Here is a 26,804-nt window from a genome sequence, read left to right on the forward strand (position 1 = left end):
GAAGCCATTACCAGATCTAGACTACTTTTCTGTAAATATGTGGATAAATTGAAAGCCTTGTCTAGCACTTTACTCCAGATTATAAGAACAACTAAGAATTCGTAAGCACTGAGTGTTTCCAGTATACCCTGTGCCTCAGTGAGCTGTTTAGAGTACAGTTTATCTCATTATTCAAAATTCTTTGTAGAGCAACTACTAGGTGCTGGTAAATTCCCTACTGCTGACTTTCTGGACACCCATTTAGTATCACGAAGTTTCTTTAGAGTCAGTGCGAAACATATGATCTGATTGCGTAGTTCTTCTTTTAGTAATGAAAGTTGAGGTAAACTGCCAGAAAAAAAGGTATAGACACTTACTAGTTCCAATAAAACTTGGTGTGAATATTGGAGCCTACTGCATCAATTAGAACCAAATTTAAATTATGTGCACAGCAGTGTGTAAAGAGTGCATTTGAAGCAACTTCCCTAATCTCTGCTTGGAGATCGGATATGGTGCTTTCTTCATTGTAAGACTGACCGTAACACATAGTCAATGATAGCCCTAGGTTTCTGATTGCTGGAAGAAGAAAATGTTGAAAAAATCTCCATCCCTTGCTCTGGGCAAGTCGCTGGATTGTATAAATTGTTTTGCTGCATCACCGTGTACTGTTACATACTGCAAGGATGAAGAAAACTGATCAATTCTGCTGATGTCAATAGTAGACTCAACAATTATTGGAAAGTACTTAGCCACCTTGATTTCAGCTATTATCTTTGATAGAACCTGGGCTGATAAGGACTGTATCAGGTCATTTTGCATGTCAGGGACAAGCTATGTTGCATTTCAATCACTCGGTAATAAATGTTGCTCCAGTAATATAGCATTTTTTGCAAACACCTTAATAAGTCCCAAAAAAACTGCCTTCATTTGTACCACAGGATTGCCCAGGGTCAGAGAGGAAGTTGTGATGTCACGGTTTGGTTTGGTTCCTCAGATGCCAGCAGCCACCAATGCATCACAGGAGACTGAGCAGACAGATCAAAACACTGGGAGGTTGGTCGAAAAATTAAATTAGTTCAGAAAATTCTTCCAAGGCTATGCAATAAAAAACAAAAAAAAAAATGAGATTAGATTTTTATCGCGCAAGTGAACTACCGAGTTAAAAAACTGCTTAAAAGGTGCCACTTTTGAAAGCCAATTCGAATAAAAGACACTAACATCAAGAGAGAGGATTAAGAAACTTTTAGCAAACTAAACAAAAATAAAGAAGCAGAACTAAACGAGATAGCACCAAGAGCCCCTATAGCTAACCCCCTAAAGAGCACAAGAGGACTGATTAACAGATACCAGCTCTGTTGCCAGTCAGCAAACTACTGCTTATCAAATCAGTTAAGCTCTGTTGCAGTTACAGAAATAACTTAATAAGGAAATGGATAAAAAAATTATACGTATTTATAATACTGTATTAAGAATCGAAGAAAATCTTTGATAAGGATGCCTCATAAAAGACTAAACCGGACACTACAAGAAAAAAAGGCAAATTATTAAAGTGAATGAGACAGTAATAAAGAGGTAAAATATTTTCATGGGGTCATATCACCAGAGGGGTGCTGCAAGGATCAATGTTTGTCTTGTTAGTATTTCTAGTGTATATAAGTGACTTGAGAGAAGGAATACAAGAATATATGAGCATATCCTAAATACAAAAGCCTACATAAAATAATAACAGTAAATCCAGAAAGGAGATGTAAATACACTGAGAATGTGAAATGATAGATAGATGATTTGAATTTAATATAAGTAAGTGTCATGCAATATAAATAAGAAACAGTCAATATGAGAAACATAAGGAATATAAAATGAGTGAATAAAAAATTCCTAGGTAGTAGGTTGGTAGACAGCAACCATCCAGGGAGGTACTACAGTCCTGCTGAGTGTAAAACAGAAGCCTGTAATTGTTTCATATGATGGTAGGATAGCTGGTGTCTTTTCTGTCTCATAAACATGCAAGATTTCAGGTATGTTCTGCTACTTCTACTTGCACTTAGGTCACACTACACTTGCATATACAAGTATATATATACACACCCCTCTGGGTTTTTTTCTATTTTCTTACTAATTCTTGTTATTGTTTATTTCTACTTATTTCCATGGGGAAGTGGAACAGAATATTTTCTCCATAAGCCATTCATGTCGTAGAAGGCAACTAAAATTTTGGGAGAAGGAGGCTAGTAACCCCTTCTGTATATATTATTAAATTTAACCCTTTCAGGGTTGGTGCCATACTAGTACGGCTTGCACACCAGGGTTGGTGTCGTATTAGAACGCATAAATTCTAGAGCCTTCAAATCTAGCGAGAGAAAGCTGGTAGGCCTACATATGAAAGAATGGGTCTATTCAAATTCAAAGTTTATTCTCTATAAGGATTACAATGCTGAGTTTACAGAATTTGGTTACTGCGTGGTTTACATGTAGTAAAATAATAATTACAGAGGGTGCCACTAGAACACCTAGCATGGCTAGGCATTTCGGGCAGCTTAGAATAATTCTTAACTTTAAAATATTACAAATTATAAGGTAAGTTGGTATTATGGCTAAGTGACTAAATACTAGTTTGTGAGTTAAGCAATGTGAATGTTTTTATTTTGGCACAATACATAGTTTCAGTATTGGAGTATCACAGGCCAACTTATGACTAGTTAGGATTCATTATTTTAAGATTGAGATTGATATTTCTGTTAATGGTCAAATGGGTGAGTGAGTGTAAGTGTGAACCACAAGGTGGTATTCGTGTAATTAGTTGACGGGGTGTATCAGGGAGATGTTTTCTAATGGTAGTTTTGAAGGTGATGAATGTGTCTGCATTTCTAGAGTTTTCAGGTAGGGTGTCCCAGATTTTAGGGCCTTTGACATACAATGAATTTTTGTAAAGGTTTAGTCGGACACGGGGAATGTCATAGAGATGTTTGTGTCTGGTGTTATGCCTGTGGGTTCTGTCACAACTATCAAGAAAGCATTTTAGGTCAAGGTTAATATTGGAATTTAAGGTCCTGTAGATGTAGATTGCACAGTAGTAAGTGTGGATGTACTGAACAGGGAGTAAGTTTAGATCTATGAAGAGTGCAGGGGTGTGTTGCCAGGGATGGGATTTAGTGATTATTCTTACTGTGGCTTTTTGTTGGGTTATTATTGGCTTTAGGTGTGTTGCTGCAGTTGATCCCCAAGCACAAATAGCATAGGTGAGGTATGGATAAATAAGTGAGTGGTATAGTGTGAGAAGGGCAGTTTGCGGCACGTAGTATCGTATCTTGGAGAGGATCCCAACTGTTTTTGATCCTTTTTTTGTTATGTGTTGGATATGGGTGCTGAAATTCAGGTTGTTGTCGAGGTATAGGCCTAGGAATTTGCCCTCATTATGTCTGGCAATTAGAGTGTTGTCGATCTTAATGTTAATTTGCACAACTCCTGCTCTGCTACCAAACATAATATAGTAGGTTTTGTCAGTGTTAAGTGTAAGTTTATTGGCTGTCATCCAAGTCGATATTTTGATCAGCTCCTCGTTAACAATGGTGTTGAGGGTGGCAAGATTAGGGTGAGAGATGACATAAGTCGTGTCGTCAGCAAAGAGAATGGGGTTCAGGTGGTGGGATACGTTTGGAAGATCGTTGATGTATATGAGGAAGAGCAGGGGACCAAGGACACTTCCCTGCAGAACTCCAGTATCAAGTGGCCATGTTGTTGATGCTGTGTCTTTAAAGGTGACATACTGATACCTATTAGTAAGGTAAGATTTGAAATATGCAAGCGCATGGCCTCTTATACCATAATGGTCAAGTTTGTGGAGTAGGATGCCGTGGTCTACCGTGTCAAAAGCTTTTCTTAGGTCAATAAACATTCCTAGTGGATATTCCTTATTTTCCAATGCTGTGTAAAGCAGATCTAGCATTTTTATAATTGCATCATTAGTGTTTTTATTTTTCCTGAATCCAAATTGGCAGGGGTTGAGTATGTTTTGTGCCGTTATAAATGAATATAGTCGCCTGTGCATGAGTTTCTCAAAGATTTTGGATAGCAATGGTAAGTTTGATATTGGCCTATAGTTGTTTAAATCTGTAGGGTCACCACCTTTATGTATTGGTGTAACCCTTGCTGTCTTGAGTAGTTTCGGGAAGGTGCTATTTTCTAGTGACTTGTTAAAAAGTAATGAAATAGCGTGTGAAAGGACATGGGCCGCTCGTTTGTACAATAATGGTGGGACATGAGACAGATTCCCTGAGCTATTTTTAAGTGGCTTTGTAATCTCGGTGACTTCCGTGGGCTCAGTTGGTACAAGATAGAAGGAATTTGGGAAATTCCCATCTAGGTAGTCCCCGGCATGGGCATTGGGACGTGGGATTTTATTGGCGAGATTAGATCTTATGGTTGAGAAGAAGTCGTTTATCTTGTTAGCTGTGTCAGTGTTAGCTGTGATCAGTGTGCACAGTATAAAAAAAAAGCTGCAGCACACAGTGCATAATGAGAAAAAAAAAAAACTCTGACTGTGTTTTTGCTTTAAAACAGCGACTTTGCAGTGTATTTTCATATGCTATTTATGGCTGCATTCTAGTTTTCCTGATCTCATTTTATAGAATGGAAGACATATTACAGAAATTGAGATGATTTTGATTGGTTACAATGAAAAGTACCTTGAAACTGAGCTCAAAGTAGCAGAAATGTTCGATTTTTGCCAAAGTTCAAAAGTAAACAAATCATGCCATGCGTCCAATACACGTCAACTGGCGAGTCTAATACAGTGGACCCTCAGCTAACGATATTAATCCGTTCCTAAAAGCTCATCGTATGCTGAAATTATTGTTAGCTGAATTAATTTTCCCCATAAGAAATAATGGAAGTCAAATTAATCCATGAAAGACACCCCAAAGTTTGAAAAAAAAAAAATTTTTACCACATGAAATATTAATTTTAATACACACAAACTGACACTTACCTTTATTGAGGATCTGGTGATGATTGATGGGATGGGAGGAGGGGAGAGTGTGGAAGTTGTTAATGTTTAGAAGGGTAATCCCCTTCCATTAGGAATGGAGATATAAAGTCCTTTTCCGGGGTTACTTCCCTTTTTCTTTTAATGCCACTAGGACCAGCTTGAGAGTCACTGGACCTCTGTCGCACAACATATCTGTCCATAGAGGCCTGTACCTCCCATTCCTTTATGATTTGTCTAAAGTGGTTCACAACATTGTCATTGTAATAGTCACCAGCATGGCTTGCAATAGCTGTGTGAGGGTGATTTTCTTCCATAAAGGTTTGCACTTCAAGCCACTTTGCACACATTTCCTTAATCACTTTCTTCATATCCATAATAATTCTCACCCTTTTTCCTGCAGGGTTAGCACTAGAAGCTTTCGTGGGGCCCATGGTGACTTATTTTGCAGGTACAATCACTAAAAATGCTGTGATAATATGAAATGTTCTGATTGTATGCATGGATGCGACCGCAGTGGCTGGCTTGTAAACACTGGCACCCATGGGACAACTGAGGCGCACTCAGGCCACACGTGGACATGTCTCGAACGAATCGCATAGGGTGAGTTTTTTAGCGTTAGCTGAGGCAAAATTTTTGCGTTAAAATGTACCGTATACTGGATTTAATGTAAGGTGATGCCATCGTTAGCTGAGGGTCCACTGTATTCTTTCACAAGTGCGCTGATATAATTTATACCATTTCTACACTAATGCAGTAGTCTGCATAACAGTAAATCTTCTATTTTTTGTAAGAATATAGATTCAAAGTGGAAAGCAAAAGAAATGTAAGAGAGGCCTGTGGATGTGACTAATGAACAGAAATTTTTTTTATTTTAGTGCTGGGAATGTCTGTCCTGTTTACTCTGGATTTTATTTGGAAATTGGCATCTTTTGAAATTTGTGTGAAATTGGCAAAACTGCCAATTTCTGACCACTTTATTGGATAGTTGAAATCGGTAAATGCGTGGTTCCTTGTACTCATTCAATAGAAAAAATGGAGTTCTAGCGAAATAGTTAAGATTTTTGTCGACTGGTACATTGGAATTGGCCGAAAATAGGGCTCAAAGTTGGCAAAATCGCCGATGCATAAACATTGTAGACACCGCTAACTTTGCGAAAGCATAATTCCGTAAGTTTTCCATCAAATTTCATACTTTTGGTGTCATTATGATCGGGGAAAGATTCTCTATAATTTCCTAAGAATTTTTTTGTTTTTTCCAAAAATTAGGAGAGGGCCTGCCGACTCTGAAAGGGTTAAAAGGAGAAACTTTCATTCTTCCTTTTGGGCCACCCTGCCTCGGCGGGATGTGGCTGGTTTGTTGAAAGAAAAACAAAAAGTTAAAACACTCAGATAGAGGGAACTAGGAGTCATCAGTGACAAAATTTTGTCAGTGAAGCTATTAATGAAACTGTGAGAATCTTCTACACTACAGTACCATACTAGCTAACTTTACATTAACCTTTAGACATACATGTATGGGTGGGACAGTGCTATAAAAGCTGTACACAGCATATGATAGGCCAAAATTGGAATATATAGTGGTAGTATAGTGTAACTAAAAAGAAAATGTGAACTAAATAGACAGAGTTCAAAAAATGAGCTACATGTCTGACAATTAGTCATGCCCTCACAGGCTGATAGTCAGAAAAAGAGGAGATATGCTAACTGTATATACAGTGGACCCCCGCATAGCGATTTTAATCCGTGCAAGAGGGCTCATTGTTATGCGAAATGATCGGTATGTGAATGAATTTTCCCCATAAGAAATAATGGAAATCAAATTAATCCGTGCAAGACACCCAAAAGTATGAAAAAAAAAATTTTACCACATGAAATATACACTTTCCTACACACAAAGAGAAGGATACATGCACAATAGTAGAGTAGTACATGCACAATATATATTGTGCATGTACTACTCTACTAAATGAAGAATAAATGACACTTACCTTTATTGAAGATGCAGCAATGACTGATGAGACACTGTGTCCTGGGAGTGCCTTTTCCTCCTGAGTACTGTAGGTCCTGTTTGGCATTTTCTTCCAGAACAGGCCTTATCACACTGTGTATGCCACTACGATTCTTAAATCTCTCAAACCAACCTTTGCTGGCTTTAAATTCACCAATATGAGCACTAGTTCCAGGCATTTTTCCCTGTTCACCTGGGTGTTAGTCGACTGGTGTGGGTTGCATCCTGGTAGACAAGATTAAGGACCCCAATGGAAATAAGTTAGACAGTCTTCGATGACACTGACTTTTTTGGGTTATCCTGGGTGGCAAATCCTCTGGGGTTAATTGTTTCTTGGTATTCTCAATAAGCCACACCAACAACGGTGCTACAGCAGCAGCAGCAGCAGCTGACAGTGATACAGCAGCAGCAGATGATGCTACAGCAGCAGCAGACGGTACTACAGCAGCAGCAGCAGCAGCTGACGGTGGTACAACAGCAGCAGCAGCTGACAGTGCTACAGCAGCAGCAGACGATGCTACAGCAGCAGCAGCAGATGCTACAGCAGCAGCAGACGATGCTACAGCAGCAGCAGACTACTACAGCAGCAGCAGCAGCAGCAGCAGCTGATGGTGCTACAGCAGCAGCAGCAGCTGACAGTGCAGCAGCAGCAGGAGCTGACGGTGGTACAGCAGCAGCTGTACCACCAATAGTAGCGATGGTTGATTGGGGTTTATTATACAACCTGGCCAGCTCGGAGACACGCACTCCACTTTCATACTTATCAATGATCTTTTTCTTCATCTCTATAGTAATTCTCACCCTTATTGCTGTAGGGTTGGCACTAGAAGCTTTCTTGGGGCCCATGGTCACTTATTTTGCAGATAAAATCACCAAAAACACTGTAATAATACGAAATGTTCCGATTGTATGCTTGGATGTTACCGCGGAGGCTGGCTGGTAAACAATGCCACCGGCGGCACATGTGAGGCTGGCTAAGGGCGCACATTGGACGCGTCTCGGACGAACAGCGGTGAGCGGGTTTTTAAGCGGTATGCGAGGCAAAATTTTAGCGATAAAATGTATCGGTATGCGGATTAAACGTTATGTGATGCCAACGGTATGCGGGGGTCCACTGTATAGTATACAGCCTCTCCTCACTTAACAACAGAGTTCTGTTTCTAAGACCTCATTGTTAAACGAATATATTTTTAAATGTATATTTTTAAATGTTTATACAGTAGTGTACAGTAGACCGTTCATTTGGCCCAATTTGGGTATAGCATGAGTGAAGAATTGCGGCACAATTTTATGTAACACGTTGTATGATGAATTTAACACTGTTCAGTTTGCGGGAAGGGAAAAAAACTTTCCTTTTCCTCAAGCGGCCGCCTTGTTGTGGATCAGTGGGGAAAACCTCCTGCCGTCTCCACCCCCCCCCAACACCACCCCACCATCCTAGCATTCATACTTCATATGTGTCCAGTCCAACTTCTCTGCTACAAGCTTGTGATTGTGAATTGCATTTTGATCTTTTAATTGCTATATCTTGTATCTGCCAAGCAATCATGACACCCTGAAGGCATACCAGTGTTGCTCAAAGTGCCAAGAAAAGGTGCAAGCATTTAACCCTTTGACTGTTTCCGACGTATAAATACGTCTTACGAGCCAATGTTTCTGACGTATTTATACGCACAAATTCTAGCGGCTTCAAATCGCGCGCCAAAGGCCTGGTAGGCCTACACGGGAGAGAATGGGTCTCAGTGGTCGGTGTGCACCCTGTGAAAAAAATCTGGGACCTAGCGGTGCATTGTGGGAACGCCATGTTGTCAGTCCATTTTCACCATGCCTCTCGGTAAGAAGTTCCTCACTCCTCGGCGGATTGGAGGTCTTTTGTTCCCAAGTGATAGCTCTAACAGCGATGAAAATGTCAGTGACAGTGAATTCAAGGGTTTTCAAGTGAGTGTTACCGAAAAAAGTGCCCAGGATAACGTAAATAGTGACAAAAACCCAGATGACCCACAACCTTCGACCTCTGGTGCTGTGCCAGCTTGTTCACATTCACCTTCGCCTGTACCAGGACGAAAGAGGAAACTATTTGGTCGTGTACAACACCCTGATGATAGCAGTGATAGTGATAGTGATAGTGATAGTGATTTCAAGGTCATTGAAAGCAGTTCTAGTGACAGTGAGAGTGAATATTCCCCAGTGAAGCGCCAGTATGTACGACGTAGCATGCGGTCTGGTAGTGTTTCATATGTTGTTCCAAGGGGAAGGAGAAACTCTGGGAGCACATCCCGTGGCCCAACACCACGACCTGATAGTGAAGATGACGATATTGTAACGATGGGTATGAATGGTGACAGTGAGGGAGGAGGCAGTGGTGGTGATAGTGAGGGTGGCACGGCCCATGTGGCACCATCACCGGGCCACGCTACTAGCCACGCGGCTGACTCAGCAGAACAACCAGCCTCACCCTACCCCACACTGCCACAACCTGCACCACCACAACCTGCACAGCCACAACCACGGTACAATATCCAGACCCCACAAGCAGACCGCATCTGGGATTGGCAGGACGGTGACGAGTTTGTTCCCAGTCCCCATGACTTTGATGAAACACAAAGTGGAATAAAGCCATCTTGTCCACTTGGGAACAATGCCAGTGAACTGGACTGCTTTGAGTTATTCTTCGATGAACCCCTGATGGACATCATTGTCAGGGAAACCAACACATACTGTGAATACACCATGGCAAATACAATTCTCTCACCAAAATCACGGCTACACAAGTGGAAGGAGACAACTGTGGCAGAGATGTACCTGTTTTTTGCCACAATAATGCTTATGCCACATGTGTATAAGCACACTGTCACCACATACTGGACAACAGATCGCCTGATTTCAACTCCAGGTTTTAGTGACATTATAGGTGTCAATCGTTTCCTGATACTGTTGCGTATGTTACACTTTTCAGACAAAACCAGGCCTGACAGAAGCGACAGGTTATATAAGATAAGAAATGTGTTTATGTACCTGAAACAAAAGTGCTGCATGTATTTTTATCCCTTCAGGAAGCTTGTTATTGATGAGTCCTTGATTTTATTCAAAGGAAGACTCTCATTCAAGCAATATATACCAAGCAAGAGGAAACGCTTTGGTATAAAGCTATTTGTACTGTGTGATTGCAGAAGTGGTCTTGTTTTAGATATTATTGTGTACACTGGCAGTAATACTTTGAGAGATACCATGAAGTTATTGGGTATCTCTGGTGATGTGGTTCGAACAATGATGGAACCATATCTTGGTAAGGGGCATATGTTATTTACTGATAACTGGTACACAAGCCCCTTACTCAGTGATTTCTTGCGAGTGAACTTGACAGACGTGTGTGGCACAGTGCGTGGTAATCGCAAACATATGCCAAGGTTCGACGCTGGCACTCGCAGAGGTGAGGTGCAAGCCTTTGCTGCCAATGACATCATGGCATTTCGGTGGCATGACAAACGTGATGTCACATTGTTGACATCAGTTCACACAAACGAAATGGTACCCAGTGGCAGGGACAACAGAGAGACCAATGAACCCATTCTAAAGCCTGCAGCTGTCATGGACTACAACCTCAATATGCGCTTAGTGGACAAATGTGACATGCAGATTGGGTTTGCAGACTGTGTACGCAAGAGTTATAAGTGGTATATCAAACTTTTTTTCCATCTTGTTGATATCTCTATGCTAAATGCTTATAACATATACAAGTTGAAGACCAACAAAACACCAAAATATGGTGAATTTTGCCTGTCAGTAATCAGACAAATAATTGCAAAGTACAAAGGAGCAACTCCTGCAATAGACCAGCGCCCACAGACGTCATCTCGTTTGAGGCCTGGTGATCACTACCCCATACAACTGCCTCCTACTACTGCCAAGAAAAATGCTCAGAAGAGGTGTTATGTATGTATGCATACCACAAAACGCCCACAAACACGCAGAGACACTCGTTTTATGTGTGAGGAGTGTGAAGTGCCCCTCTGCATATACCCATGTTTCAAAGAGTTCCACAAGCTGCAGCAGTTCTAGGAACGTGCTTAGTGACTGTACATATGTATATATATTATGGAACAATAGTAATAAACATTGTTTTGTATTGTTTGTTTGTGTAAACAAAGTGTATACACAAACTAATAGTGATAAAGTTTGTTCTGTTATTGTGTTGTAAATAATGAGTGTATATTTGAACAATGCACCTTACATTGGTCTCACAGGCCACATAAGTTACCTGGAAAAGAAAAATATTGAAAAATGCAAGAAACCTTTGAATTAGAGTAAATAAAAGAATACCGGGTGGGCGGCAGTCGCCGCTGTTGCCATACGCACGTCGATTTCTGCAAACTTTGCGGCTCTATATCTCGGTAAGTACTGATGGCAAAAAATTTTTTTTAGGCTTAAAACACTAGTAAAAATATTCCTAACATTTTCATAAGAAAAAATAATTTTTTTTTTTTTCGAATATTTGGCGACATAGAATGACAGTTTCAGAGAGGGCCCTGAAACAGTCAAAGGGTTAATTAAGCCTTGGAATTAATGAAGGAAACAAAGATCAAATAAAAATACTAATGATGCTATTATACACATGCTAGAACATATATACACTGCAATAGAGAAAAAAGAAGTCCCACTGGGGATCTTCATTGACTTACGTAAAGCTTTTGATACAGTTAACCATGACTTGCTCCACGTAAAATTGTCACACTATGGTATAAGAGGGCACTCCCTCAACTACCTCAAGTCATACCTCAGCAACAGAAGCCAATATGTGTATGCAAATGGGGCAAACTCTTCTGCACAACCAATTACAGTTGGTGTCCCACAGGGAAGTGTCCTTGGCCCTCTTCTCTTTCTCCTATACATAAATGACCTACCAAATGCTTCGCAATTACTCAAACCCACACTATTTGCAGATGACACTACATACGTCTTCTCCCACCCGAGCCCAGTCACGCTAGCCAATACTGTAAATACCGAATTACAGAAAATATCTACCTGGATGAGGACTAACAAACTTACACTAAACATTGACAAAACCTACTTCATTCAGTTTGGTAACAGAGCTACAGATGTCCCTCTTAACATAATGATAAACGGATCACCTATCACAAAGCTAACAGAGGGAAAATTCTTAGGAATCCACCTTGATAATAGACTCAAATTTCATACACATATACAACAAATTTCTAAGAAAATTTCCAAGACTGTAGGCATACTATCGAAGATACGGTACTATGCTCCACAGTCAGCCCTCCTGGCCCTATATCACTCTCTTATTTACCCCTATCTCACCTATGGAATTTGTGCATGGGGCTCAACAACAAGTAACTATCTCAGACCACTAATTACCCAACAAAAGGCTGCAGTTAGAATGATAACAAATTCTCACTATAGGCAGCACACTCCACCAATATTCAATACACTAAACCTATTCACCATACAAAACATTCATACTTATTACTGCACCTATTACATACATAGAACACTTAACTCTGATATTAACCCTCCCCTCAAACATCTCCTTGCCAACCTCAACAGAACACATGACCATAACACAAGGCACAGATCACTCTTTGATGTTCCTCGTGTCCATCTCACACTATGCAAAAACTCAATGCACATAAAAGGCCCTAAAATCTGGAACTCATTACCTGTAAATATAAAAGAAACACTACCTGTTTATAAATTCAAGTCTCTTCTCAAAGATCACTTACTCACCCAAAACCAAATAAATACTGAATAACTGAACCTTATAAATTGTATATCTTAAATGCTTCTCACAATTATATCACATAAATGTTAAACCTAAAACCCAATCTAACTTTATTATTTTTTAAATACACTACCTAACAGAATACTCCATTCTACTGAATGTACAACAATGCATACAACCATATGACCTGTCTTTGTAATACTCACTTGTGCTTTATAGTAATCTGTTTACATTAAAGTTTTATCACTGATGTCATCATTGCTTAGTTCATCTTAAGTTAATTTTAAGCCAGCCCGTAATGCTATGCATAGTATAAGTGGCTTTGGCATGCTGCTCTTATCTGTATTTTTTGTACCTCTGTATGTGTGCACAAATTTTTAAATAAATAAATAAATAAATAAATAAAGATATTATACAAGACATCCTGTTGCCATAACGAAGTGTTACTTTGTACACATAAAAAGAGGTAAACATAAATTTGTGTGACTGACTGACTTACTGAATGGCTGACTGACTGACTGAATGACTGACTGAATGAATGACTGACTGACTTACTGAATGACTGACTGAATGACTGACTTACTGAATGATTTGACTGAACAACTTGACTGACTTACTGAACTTGACTGACTTACTGAACAACTTGACCGACTTACTGAACAACTTGACCGACTTACTGAATGACTGATTGACTTACTGAATGACTTGACTGACTTACTGAATGACTTGACTGACTTACTGAATAACTTGACTGACTTACTGAATGACTTGACTGACTTACTGAATGACTTGACTGACTTACTGAATGACTTGACTGACTTACTGAATGACTTGACTGACTTACTGAATGACTTGACTGACTTACTGAATGACTTGACTGACTTACTGAATGACTTGACTGACTTACTGAATGACTTGACTGACTTACTGAATGACTTGACTGACTTACTGAATGATTTGACTAACTTACTGAATGACTTGAGACTTACTGAATCACTTAACTGACTGACTGAATGACTTCAAGTCAGACACTCCAGTACAACCATCAACTTCAGTACCAGAACCTCTACCATCCACCTCAGCCCAGTAGGACCACAGCATAACTCTCCACTCTCTTCACAATCATCCACAAACACCAGCATCCACTATTTAAGGTAAGAAATATTGTTATTTCTGTTACATATGTAGTCCTCAGCAGTAAAAACAACATAATACATCATAACAATGAACCACAATTACATATTCACTTTCATTTTTGCATGATGTGGAGGCCTAAAAAAGTTGTTTGGCTTGTTTGGGGCTCTCAGGAATGTAACCCTATTTTTCCCGTAAGTTCTTCAGTTCATCTAACACAGTTTTACCTAACACGGTGCTTTCAGGAATGTAACTTCCGTGTTAAATGATGGTCTACTGTACTTTAAATTGAAAACAACAGAATAAGAGGAAATCTGCTCTAATATACATTATTTAGGTATGAATGCTGGTCAGAGAGCCCATCGTAAGTCGAAGGCATTGGTAAACGAGTACGTCACTAAGTGAGGAAGGGCTGTATGTATATAAAAAAAGTGTGTAATCATTGATATGGAAATTTTCTAGTGTTATCAAAATGGATAACATTAGGTCATGGCTATAAACTAAAAAGAGGTGCCTAAAGGATATAAGAAAGTTCTTCACACATAGTGGTAACAAATAAAGGCATTATAAGAGATGGTATTAAGTGCTGTAACTGTTAAAATGTAAACAAATTACAGTACAGGTTGTGAATCCCTTATCCAAAATTCTAAATTTGAAAAACCTCAATTTGTAGCATCGACATGATGCTACAAATGTAAAATTCCAGATGACTCTGGGGAAGGCTCCCAGGCATTGTGCAGGTCTCTGTGTACCCAGACAGTTGCAACACATGACCTTACATACCCTGGGTGGATCTCTGACACTCTGTTTGCACTAGTTTGTTATCAACTATCATCACTGCCAGACTTCCGTACATTACTCACTGTGATTGCTAAGTGTTTTGTGTTTATTCTCTGCTCTGTGGTGCAAAGACATTGTTGAAAATATCAAAATGGCCTGCAGATACACCATATGGATAACAGTGATAAGAATAAATACAGTGTACAGTAGCCTTTTAATCAAAATATTGCATAAAACTACCTTCAAGATATGTGTATAAGCTGTATATATTCATATTCATATGAAATATAAATGGATTTCGTGCTTAGGCTTGGGTCCCATCCCAACCTATCACATTACATTACAAAATTTGAAAAATTCCAAAATCCAAGACACTTCCAGCCCCAAGCATTTTGGATAAGGGATAATCAGCCTGTATATGATATATTCATATCAAAGAAAACCTGATGAATCAGTTTTTTTTTTTCTAAAAACAGATAATTACTGTCAAATAATAAATCATTCATACCATTTTTTATCATTTAATTATTATAAAAATATCCTTTATATACTTACTTGTTCTATGGAGAGTATTCCATGCTGAGTACTAAGTATAGGGAAAGGATCTCCAATTTTCCAGAAACAAACCATGAATACTCCCCATGTTAACACTGACAATAAGTTCACCCACTCACGACTAACTGAAAATAATTGAGAGAGTCATGTTCTTATCTTTTATAATGTATACATCCTTTAACCCTTTGCCTGTCTGTCAAAGGATTAAGGGTCTGTCACATTGGTCTACATCATGAGCTCAGCTCACTCACATGAGCTATGAGCGGTAAATTTTGGCATAGAAATAAGAGAATGTGTCTGTGTGGTAAATAAGCACAGTATGAAAAAAAAATCTTGTCTCACTTGGTGTATGATGGGAAAAGCCAAACTGATCTTGTGTTTGGTTAAAAATAGTGATTTTGAGGTGTTTTCTAGGATGGTTTTTATGGTTTTATTGGCAATTTCTTGGCATCATTTGATAGAGTGAACAATGTACTACTGAACTAGAGATGATTTTAGTTTGCTCCTGGACCTAAAGTAGCTAAAAATTGGCCTCAAATTAGCAGAAATATTAGATTTTTGCCGATATTCCTGAGGACAGGTAAGGCCTTCCCTACACCCCCCGGTCTGTTTTATGGCTTTAATTAGGCCTGATTCAATTAGTGGGATGCCATAAACAATGGCAAATCATTCCTGGTTACATTTTATTATCTCAGAAATAGGGTTAATCTTCTATTTTCTGTGTGATGATGGACTAAAAATGGAAGGCAAGTGCAATACAGAAGAGGCTTGGCTTGGGAACATGATTAGTGCACAGAGGAAATGTTGTTTTAGTGCCTGGAATGTCTACAGTGTTTATTTTGGACTATTGTTTTTAAATTGGATTTTTTTATTTTAAGTAAAATTGGTCAAATTACCAAATTCTGTGCACTTTATGGAGTAGTTCTGATAGCTGAATGAGCAGTTTCTTGTGCTCAATCAATAGAATGGAAGACATACTAGAGATTAGCTAAGAATTTGGTCAAATGGGACAATGAAATTGGCTTAAAACATGACATGAAGTTGGCAAAAATTGCCGATAAATAAAATGGTCATTAACCACTAGTTTTGCGCCAGCAAAATGCTATAACTTTTCTATCAAATTTCGTATTTTTAGTGTCATTACCCTCAGGAAAAGTTTCTCTACCGGTGAAAGGGTTAATATTCATGAACAGCTAGTTTTATCTTTGACGTGACATCCACTAATGTACAAAATATATAGTAAGAAAGCTAAAAAAAAAAAAGCAAAGTAGTAAGTGCCTCTATTCTCTAAAGTTCTACAAAATTAATATGTTGACAATGTTATACATAATGTTCAGCTACTGATCACTTATTAGTGTTATTAAGACATACAGAATAAGTCATCTCATTTTTGTAATAATGTTGGAAGGATTAATGAAAATATGTTAGGTAAAATGATACATGTACAACTATTGAACATTTTATATTGACATTTTACTATCTCCTAAGTTGCACATGTGTCCCATTACCTAATGTTTCTTTTCTGCCATTAAAAATGAAAGCCTTTACAAATTAAAGAAATGGATGTCTATAACACAACTTTATACAACTTTCAGTATATAATGTCTTATATAATTATGCACTAGACAGCAGAATACACTGGATAGTAAGATACATCAGACAGTGGGATACATAAGATTGCTGAATGTCAGACAAAAACACTGGATTGGGCAGAGCTTCTAAGACTCTGGAAGATGTCAAAGTTGGTCCACATGACTGAAAATTAACAATCCTCCATGTGGGATAAACTGGTCATATCTGTGGAATACCTCAGACAACCTTCCAACATCTAATCTGATTACAGTATAATGTTGTTGATAATTTAAAAAGGTCATACTCATCAATGCAAGGCACCATACAGAACTGCAAAGTGTGGGAGTCTGCTAGACTTAAAAACAGACATATAGTAATTACGAAACTAAAGCCAGGACTTGCCAAGCTAACAGCTTACAGCTGTACAGTACATACTGTATATGAAACAGGCAATAGCAAAAATTGCATAAACTTTCTACCCTTGAAACAAGAAAACATTATATACTCCGCTGTTTTAGATATCACAGCATGAGCTTTTAAATCTCTGCACAAAATTCAACTTAAACCAGCAAATAATAGAGCCTACTAGACTGGAGAATACACAATATCTCATCTTCACTAATAATGATGATCTGATATGAAATGTCACCATATCAAAAACAACATATGTACTCAGATCACAACATAATCGAGGTTCAGACATGTATGCGCGGAGCCCCAGACTGACAAAATGAGATTAGTCACGAGGGAGCCTTCACCAAATTCAACTTCAATAACAAGAACATAAAGTGGGACCAAGTAAATCAAGTCCTAAACGATATAAGCTGGGAAGACAGACTAAGCAACACAGACCCCAACTTATGCCTAGAACAGATTAACTCGGTGGCATTCGATGTATGCTCAAGGCTTATTCCTTTAAGAAAAAGGAGGAGTAGATGTAAAATAGAAAGAGACAGGCGCTCCCTTTACAGGCGACGGAAAAGAATAACAGAGCGGCTAAAAAGAGGCCAATGTATCTGAAATGCGAAGGGAGTCACTGGTCAGAGAAATAGCAAACATCGAACTTAAGCTAAAGGAATCTTATAGGAGTCAGGAATCACGGGAAGAACTAAAAGCCATAAATGAAATCGAAAGAAACCCAAAGTACAGTGGACCCCCGCATAACGATTACCTCCGAATGCGACCAATTATGTAAGTGTATTTATGTAAGTGCGCTTGTACGTGTATGTTTGGGGGTCTGAAATGGACTAATCTACTTCACAATATTCCTTATGGGAACAAATTCGGTCAGTACTGGCACCTGAACATACTTCTGGAGTGAAAAAATATCGTTAACCGGGGGTCCACTGTATTTCTTTTCTTATGCCAAATCAAAGCTGAGAACAACATCCAGTATTGGGCCCCTACTTAACCCTTTCAGGGTCCAAGGCCAAAATCTGAAGTCACGCACCAGTGTCCAAGAAATTTTGAAAAAAAAAAAAATTATTTTTTCTTACAGAATTAAAGAGCATATTTTTGTGAAGGTAATAAAACAAAAAAAATTAGAATCTGATCAGTACTTACCGAGATACAGTGCCAAGAAGTTTGTAGAAAATGATGTGGTGGCGGCAACATCGACGAATTCCACATACGCGTATTATATTATTTTGTTGTTTTAGTTGTTTTTTCTTTTCTTTTCCAATTTTTTTCTATTCCTACTAACATTTGGGGCCTGAGAGACCAATACTGTATATAATGTATATATATAAACTCACTGTATTGAACACAATAACCGCACTAAAGTTATTATCATATTATTGTTTACCACTGTTGTTTATTACAATAAACATGCACAAATATTGTATAATACTAATGTTCTATCATATATTTACATATTTACAATCACTGGACATGGTTTTAGAACTGCTGGAGCTTGTGGAACTCCTTGAAACAAGGCACCATGCACAGAGGCACCTTACATTCCTCACACATAAACCGAGTGTCTTTGCGTCTTTGTTGCCGTCGTTTTGTTTGTGCACAGACAATGCATCTCTTCTGAGCAAATTTCTTTTGAGTTGAAGGAAGCTGTATTATGAAATGATCACCTTCTCTTCTCAAACGCTTGGGTATATTGTGATGAATTCGAGGACCATGTTGTATTGCAGGTGTTGTTACCTGGTACTTCATTATGAGTTGTCTGACAACAGACAAACAAAATTCACCATACGGTGGTCTGTTACCAGTCTTTATTTGGTACATATTATATGCATTCAGCATTGAAATATCCATGAGATGGAAGAAAAGTTTCATGTACCACTTGTAACTCTTACGAACACAGTCAACAAAACCAATCTGCATGTCACACTTGTCAACCAAGCGCATGTTTTGTGTATAATCAATCACTGTCACTGGTTTTCGAATACGTTCATTAGTCACTCGATCAACTTTGCCACTGTCTTGCATTTCATTACGGTGAATGGTTGTCAACAATGTGACATCTCGTTTGTCATGCCACCGTAATGCCATGATGTCATTGGCAGTAAACACCTGCACGTCATCACCACGAACACCTGCGTTGAGCCTGGGCATATGTTTACGATTAGAACGCACTGTGCCACACACATCTGTCTTGTTCACTCGCATGAAATCGCTGAGTAATGGGCTTGTGTACCAGTTATCGGTATATAATGTATGGCCCTTACCAAGATAAGGTGCCATCATGTTTCTAACTACGTCACCTGATATACCCAATAACATCTTGGTATCTTTCAATGTTTTACTACCCGTGTATACAACAATATCCAACACCAGGCCACTGTCACAATCACAGAGTACAAACAATTTTATACCAAAGCGGTTCCTCTTGCTCGGTATATACTGCTTGAATGACAGTCTACCTTTGAACAAAATCAAAGACTCGTCAATTACAAGATTCTTGAATGGATAAAAGTATATCCTGAACTTTTGTTTGAGATACATGAAAACATTTCTAATCTTGTATAACCTGTCACTTCTGTCAGGCCTGGTTTTGTCAGAGAAGTGCAACATACGTAACAGTAAGATAAACCTGTTCACTGGTATTATTTCACTGAAGGATGGGGTACAAATTAGCCGATCTGTGGACCAGTATGCTTTTATATTATGCTTATAGACGTGAGGCATAAGCATTATTGTTGCAAAAAGCAAATACATTTCTGCAACAGTCGTCTCTTTCCACCTGTGTAGTCTTGACTGTGGTGATAAGATCGTATTTGCCATGGTGTACTGAAAATACTTATTACTTTCCCTGACAATAATTTCCATCAATGGCTGGTCAAAGAATAATTCAAAGAATTCCAGTTCATTGGCCGTGGTTCCAAGGGGACAGGTAGGTAGAATTCCACTTTGCGAGTCATCAAAGTGGTGAGGGCTGGGAACAAAATTGGGATTTTGCTGCCAATCCCAGATACGGTTTGCTGGTGGATACTGGACATCATAGGCTGGTTGTACGGGTGGTTGTGGCGGGCTGGTGGGTGACGCTCCGCTTTGTCCTTGAACTGACGAGTCAGCAGCGTGGGTTCCCGCGTGGCACAGCGAGTCACGCATGGCGGTGCCACTACCACCACCAGCCCCACTAACACCATCCACTGATGTCTGTGGCCCATCCATGCCAAGTGTAGCCACATCATCCTCACTATCACTACCTAAAACGGGTGTAGGGCCACGGGATGTACTCCGGGATGTACTCCGGGATGAACTCCGTCCCCTGGGCACAGCATAGGGTACACTACCCGAGCGCATGCGGCGGCGAACATACCGACGCTTCACTGGTGAATATGTTTCCTCACTATCACTACTCGAATGATCGTCGAGCGCAATAAAATCACAATCCACGTCAGAATCATCGTCATTACTGAAGTCAGAGGCCAGGCCACGGGAAAATATTAGTTTTCTCTTACGTTTAGGAACACCCGACCGTGAGTCACGAGTGCCCACACCAGAGGTAGAAGGTCGAGGATCGTCGGGGTTTTCTGCACTATTATCGATATCCTGGTCATTAATTTCGGTCACTAACTGATCAAAGCCGTAGAATTCGTCTTCATTTCCACTTCCATCAGTGTCAGAACTATCAGACAGGAAGAGGAGAGTCCCAATTTTCCGGGGAGTGAGAGCTGACTTGCGACAAGACATGGTGAACAAGGGTGACTGAGCCGGCGTTCCCACAATGCTATGCAGGCGCCTAGATTTTTTGTTTACGGTGCACACCCACAGTGCAGACCCATTCTCTCATATGTAGGCCTATGAGCGCTTTCGCGCTAAATTTGACGGCGCTAGAATTTTGGCGTAGATCTACGGTTTGGACACTCACCGACCAGCCGTAGATCTACGGGACGGACCCTGAAAGGGTTAAACAAGATGGGTCCTACACAGATGACAGCAAGGAAATGAGTGAGCTACTCAAGTCTCAGTATGGCTCGTTTTTTAGCAAGCCGCTAACCAGACTGAGAGTCAAAGATCAAAATTAATTTTTTATGAGAGAGCCACAGAATTTGGTTAACATAAGCCTATCTGATATTATCCTGATGCCAAATGACTTCGAACAAGTGATAAATGACATGCCCATGCACTCTGCCCCAGGGCCAGACTCATGGAACTCCGTGTTCATCAAGAACTGCAAGAAGCCCCTATCACGAGCTTTTACCATCCTATGGAGAGGGAGCATGGACACTGGGGTCGTCCCACAATTACTAAAAACAACAGACATAGCCCCACTCCACAAAGGGGGCAGTAAAGCAATAGCAAAGAACTACAGACCGATAGCACTAACATCCCATATCATAAAAAACTCTGAAAGGGTCCTAAGAAGCAAGATCGCCACAAATATAGATACCCATCAATTACACAACCCAGGGCAACATGGGTTTAGAGCAGGTCGCTCCTGTCTGCTTCAGCTACTGGATCAGTACGACAAGGTCCTAGATGTACTATGTATAAGACAAAAAGAATGCAGATGTAATATATACAGACTTTGCAAAAGCCTTCGACAAGTGTGACAATGGCGTAATAGCGCACAAAATGCATGCAAAAGGAATAACAGGAAAAGTTGGTAGATGGATCTATAATTTCCTCACAAACAGAACACAAAGAGTAGTAGTCAACAGAGTAAAGTCTGAGGCGGCTACGGTGAAAAGCTCTGTCTGACAAGGCACAGTACTCGTTCCCATCTTGTTTCTCATCCTCATATCTGACATAGACAAGGATGTCAGCCACAGCACTGTGTCTTCCTTTGCAGATGACACCCAAATCTGCACGACAGCGTCTTCCATTGCAGACAATGCTAAGCTCCAGGCGGACATCAACCAAATCTTTCAGTGGGCTGCAGAAAACAATATGAAGTTCAACGATGAGAAATTTCAATTACTCTGATATGGTAAACATGAGGAAATTAAAACTTCATCAGAGTACAAAACAAATTCCTTCCACAAAATAGAACGAAAAACCAACGTCAAAGACCTGGGAGTGATCATGTTGGAGGATCTCACCTTCAAGGACTATAACATTGTAGCAATCACATCTGCTAGAAAAATGGCAGGATGGATACTGAGAACCTTCAAAACTAGGAATGCCAAGCCCATGATGACACTCTTCAGGTCGCTTGTTCTATCTAGGCTGGAATATTGCTGCACACTAACAGCACTTTTCAAGGCAGGTGAAATTGCTGACCTAGAAAATATACAGATAACCTTCACGGTGCGCATAATGGAGATAAAACATTTCAATTACTGGGAGCGCTTGAAGTTCCTGAACCTGTACTCCCTGGAATGCAGGCGGGAGAGATGCATGATTATATGCACCTGGAAAATCCTAGAGGGACTAGTACCGAACTTGCACACGAAAATCACTCACAACGAAAGCAAAAGACTCAGCAGATGATGCAACATCCCTCCAATGAAAAGCAGGGGTGTCACTAGCACGTTAAGAGACAATACAATAAGTGTCAGGGGCCTGAGACTGTTCAACTGCCTCCCAGCATACATAAGGGGGATTACCAATAGACCCCTGGCTGTCTTCAAGCAGGCACTGGACAAGCACCTAAAGTCGGTACCTGACCAGCCGGGTTGTGGCTCGTACGTTGGACTGCGTGCAGCCAGCAGTAACAGCCTGGTTGATCAGGCTCTGATCCACCAGGAGGCCTGGTCACAGACCGGGCCGCAGGGGTGTTGACCCCCGAAACTCTCTCCAGGCAAACTCCAGGTAAACAAGAACTATACTCAAATACAGTGGAACCTTGGTTTTCAGTTGCCCTGGTTTTCGTCGAAAAAAATCGTTGAAAACCGAAATCATCAAAATATTGTCCCAATTTTCAATCATCACCTCAGGTTTCGTCAAGCTGACAGTGGTCCACTGTACCGAATGTGTCCACCTGTGCCCATACCAAGCATCCCACACGTTCTGAGTCAGTCTGGCTTTGTTTCTCGTTGGCAGAGGGTGGTAGTGATGCTGGTAGAGGGTGGCAGTAATGGTGGAAGAGGGTGGAAGAGGGTGGTAGTGATGGTGGTAGAGGGTGGTAGTGATGGTGGAAGAGGGCAGTAGTGATGGTGGTAGAGGGTGGTAGTGATGGTGGTAGAGGGTGGTAGTGATGGTGGTAGTGATGGAGGTAGAGGGTGGTAGTGATGGTGGTAAAGGGTGGTAGTGATGGTGGTAGATGGTGGTAGAGGGTGGTAGTGATGGTGGTAGAGGGTGGTAGTGATGGTGGTAGAGGGTGGTAGTGATGGTGGTAGAGGGTGGTAGTGATGGTGGTAGAGGGTGGTAGTGATGGTGGTAAAGGGTGGTAGTGATGGTGGTAGAGGGTGGTAGTGATGGTGGTAGAGGGTGGTAGTGATGGTGGTAGAGGGTGGTAGTGATGGTGGAAGAGGGTGGTAGTGATGGTGAAAGAGGGTGGTAGTGATGGTGGAAGAGGGTGGTAGTGATGGTGAAAGAGGGTGGTAGTGATGGTGGAAGAGGGTGGTAGAGGGTGGTAGTGATGGTGGTAGAGGGTGGTAGTGATGGTGGTAGAGGGTGGTAGTGATGGTGGTAGAGGGTGGTAGTGATGGTGGTAAAGTGTGGTAGTGATAGTGGTAGAGGGTGTGGAGAAATTTTCTCCAGAAGGAGGGTCTCAGCCCCCTTCAACCCCTTCAGCCCTGAGGGGCCCAGCCCTCTCAGAAGGGGCAAACATCTTGTTTACTGCTACATCAAGTAATTATAAACAGATGTTTAACCAGCGTGTACCAGTTATGAGTCATGCGACTTCTTTGCAAGAGACCAGTGGTGCAAGTAGTGTAGTTTAATAAGAGACAATCAATCTCTTACCTTAGCAGGAGAATTAAGGAAAATCCTGCACCCCTTTATTACCATGTTAAAGATAGTGTACATTGTTTTCTATAATTAGACAGCAAGAATCAAGCATTCTGCATTGCTTTATGGTAGAAGTTTGGCAAGGAAGGGAAATATGCTTTGTCGGCACTTCTTTTGTGTGTCGGGAAGCTGGGGGTAGACGGTGACACCGCAGGCAGATTGCAATATGTAATGGTGCAGTAAAGACCCATACTTCACGCTAAGAATGAACAAAGGAAATGAATCGAGCATTGCTGTACCTCAGACAATCTCCATAATAACCATAAACCTATTACCAAGAAGTGTGCACAGCTTCTTTAATGACATTACCACGAAAGACAAACCTTGTGGAACAGTGTACGAGTGAGCGTATTCCTAGTCTGTGGAAGACATGGACATTTGCAAGGACACTTCAGCTTCTATCAAGTCACCGATACCTGTCGAGTATGGTGTATACAACACCATAGCTCATGCTACAAGAGCAAGGTTGGGTTTAAACCATTTTGTCCTACAGGGGACTGTACAGTTCTTGTGTCACAAAGGGTTTTGAAATCATCCTATAGTCGGCAGGGAGGTGCAGACTTTTGAGTCCACAACAATACATATCATCAACAGTCAGTATTCAGTTATGAAAATACTGACATAACACCCCCTAGGGGTAATAACTCATACATCATATTTTATTTCAGCCCGTAGGGAGTGCATACGACAGCTTCTCAAGACATCACCTACAGGGACGGATGAGTAGGCTAAAGCTGTCTTTCAAGGTAAGTCCCATTACAGTCCATTATTTAATCTTTGACTTAGCTTGTAGCATTTCCCTATAGAGGGTGGTAGTGATGGTGGTAGAGGGTGGTAGAGGGTGGTAGTGATGGTGGTAGAGGGTGGTAGTGATGGTGGTAGAGGGTGGTAGTGATGGTGGTAGAGGGTGGTAGTGGTGGTGGTAGAGGGTGGTAGTGGTGGTGGTAGAGGGTGGTAGTGATGGTGGTAGAGGGTGGTAGTGATGGTGGTAGAGGGTGGTAGAGGGTGGTAGTGATGGTGGTAGAGGGTGGTAGTGATGGTGGTAGAGGGTGGTAGTGATGGTGGTAGAGGGTGGTAGTGATGGTGGTAGAGGGTGGTAGTGATGGTGGTAGAGATAACCTCTACCCTCCTCACCGTCTTCCATACACCAACGAGAGGCGTCAATAAAGGTGCCAGTGCCGTGGAAGCCTGCAATGTAGTTGATGGTAATGCCATGCTTGCCTGCCATGGTAACCTGTCTTCTACCACACTCACCATGGCAGTCTGCCCAGTGCCATGCAGCCAATGTTCATTTATCCATTTCATTAGTCATTTATATTTAGTTATTCTCTATAAAATGTATTTTTTTGTTAATATTTTTGGGTGTCTGGAATAGATTAATTGGATTTACATTATTTCTTATGGGAAATATTGCTTCAGTTTTCGCCAAATTTGGTTTTCGTCAGACTTTCTGAAATGAATTAATGACGAAAACCAAGGTTTCACTGTACAAATTTCCCAATTTAACAGGATAATCACTGTGGGAGCTGGCATCCTTATATACAGTGGTCCCCTGACCTACGATATTAATCTGTTACTGAGAGCCCATCGTAAGACGAAATGATCGTAGGTTGAATTAATTTTTCCCCATAAGAAATAATGAAAATCAAATTAATCCATGCAAGAGACCCAAAAGTATGAAAGAAAAAATTTTTACCACATGAAATTTACATTTTCATACACACAAAAAAAAGGATACATGCACAATAGTAGAGTAGTACATGCACAATATACAGTGGACCCTCGCCTAACGACATTAATCCGTTCCTGAGAGCTCAACGTTAGGTGAAATTATTGTTAGCCGAATTAATTTTCCCCATAAGAAATAATAGAAATCAAATTAATCCGTTCCCGACACCCCAAAGTATGAACAAAAAAAAAAATTTTCCACATGAAATATAAATTTTAATACACACAAACTGAAGAAGACATGCACAGTTACATGACACTTACCTTTATTGAAGATCTGGTGATGATTGATGGGATGGGAGGAGGGGAGACTGTGGATGGTGTTAATGTTTAGAAGGGAAATCCCCTTCCATTAGGACTTGAGGTGGCAAGTCCTTTTCCGGGGTTACTTCCATTCTTCTTTTAATGCCACTAGGACCAGCTTGAGAGTCACTGGACTTCTGTCGCACAACATATCTGTCCATAGAGGCCTGTACCTCTCGTTCCTTTATGACATTCCCAAAGTGTTTCACAACATTGTCAGTGTAATAGTCACCAGCATGGCTTGCAATAGCTGTGTGAGGGTGATTTTCATCAAAAAAGGTTCGCACTTTAAGCCACATTGCACACATTTCCTTAATCTTTGAAGTAGACAACTTCTTCAATTTCTCTCTCCCCTCCTCCAGAGCAGTTTCCTCAGGTCTGGCCTCTTGCTGTTGAAGATGATCCAGCAGCTCATCAGTGGTTAGTTTGTCATTGTCCTCCTCCACCAACTCTTCCACATCCTCCCCACTAACCTCCAACCCCAAGGACTTCCCCAATGCCACAATGGATTCCTCAACTGGCATAGGATTCCCAGGGTTAGCCTCAAACCCTTCAAAATCCCTTTTGTCTACACATCCTGGCTAGTTTCTTCCAAGCAGAGTTCAAGGTCCTCTTAGTCACTTCCTCCCAAGCCTTACCTATAATGTTTACACAATTGAGGATGC

At 40.5% G+C, this 26,804-nt stretch overlaps 1 protein-coding gene across 3 annotated transcripts in view; it reads right to left on the reverse strand.

Annotated features, from left to right (window-relative positions):
• Window positions 1-26,804, reverse strand: part of GPHR (golgi pH regulator) — a 218,194-nt gene that overhangs the window by 97,567 nt on the left and 93,823 nt on the right. For all 3 annotated transcript variants that reach the window (XR_011391904.1, XM_070084286.1, XM_070084285.1), the window contains exon 4: window positions 15,184-15,308. Coding sequence is in view for 2 of the 3 variants with exons in the window: in XM_070084286.1 (XP_069940387.1) it covers window positions 15,184-15,308 (125 nt within the window). In the remaining variant the exon portion in view is untranslated. The remainder of the gene's footprint in view (window positions 1-15,183; window positions 15,309-26,804) is intronic.

Source organism: Cherax quadricarinatus, chromosome 12 (assembly GCF_038502225.1).
Source record: "Cherax quadricarinatus isolate ZL_2023a chromosome 12, ASM3850222v1, whole genome shotgun sequence".
Classification (NCBI taxonomy): Eukaryota; Metazoa; Arthropoda; class Malacostraca; order Decapoda; family Parastacidae; genus Cherax; species Cherax quadricarinatus.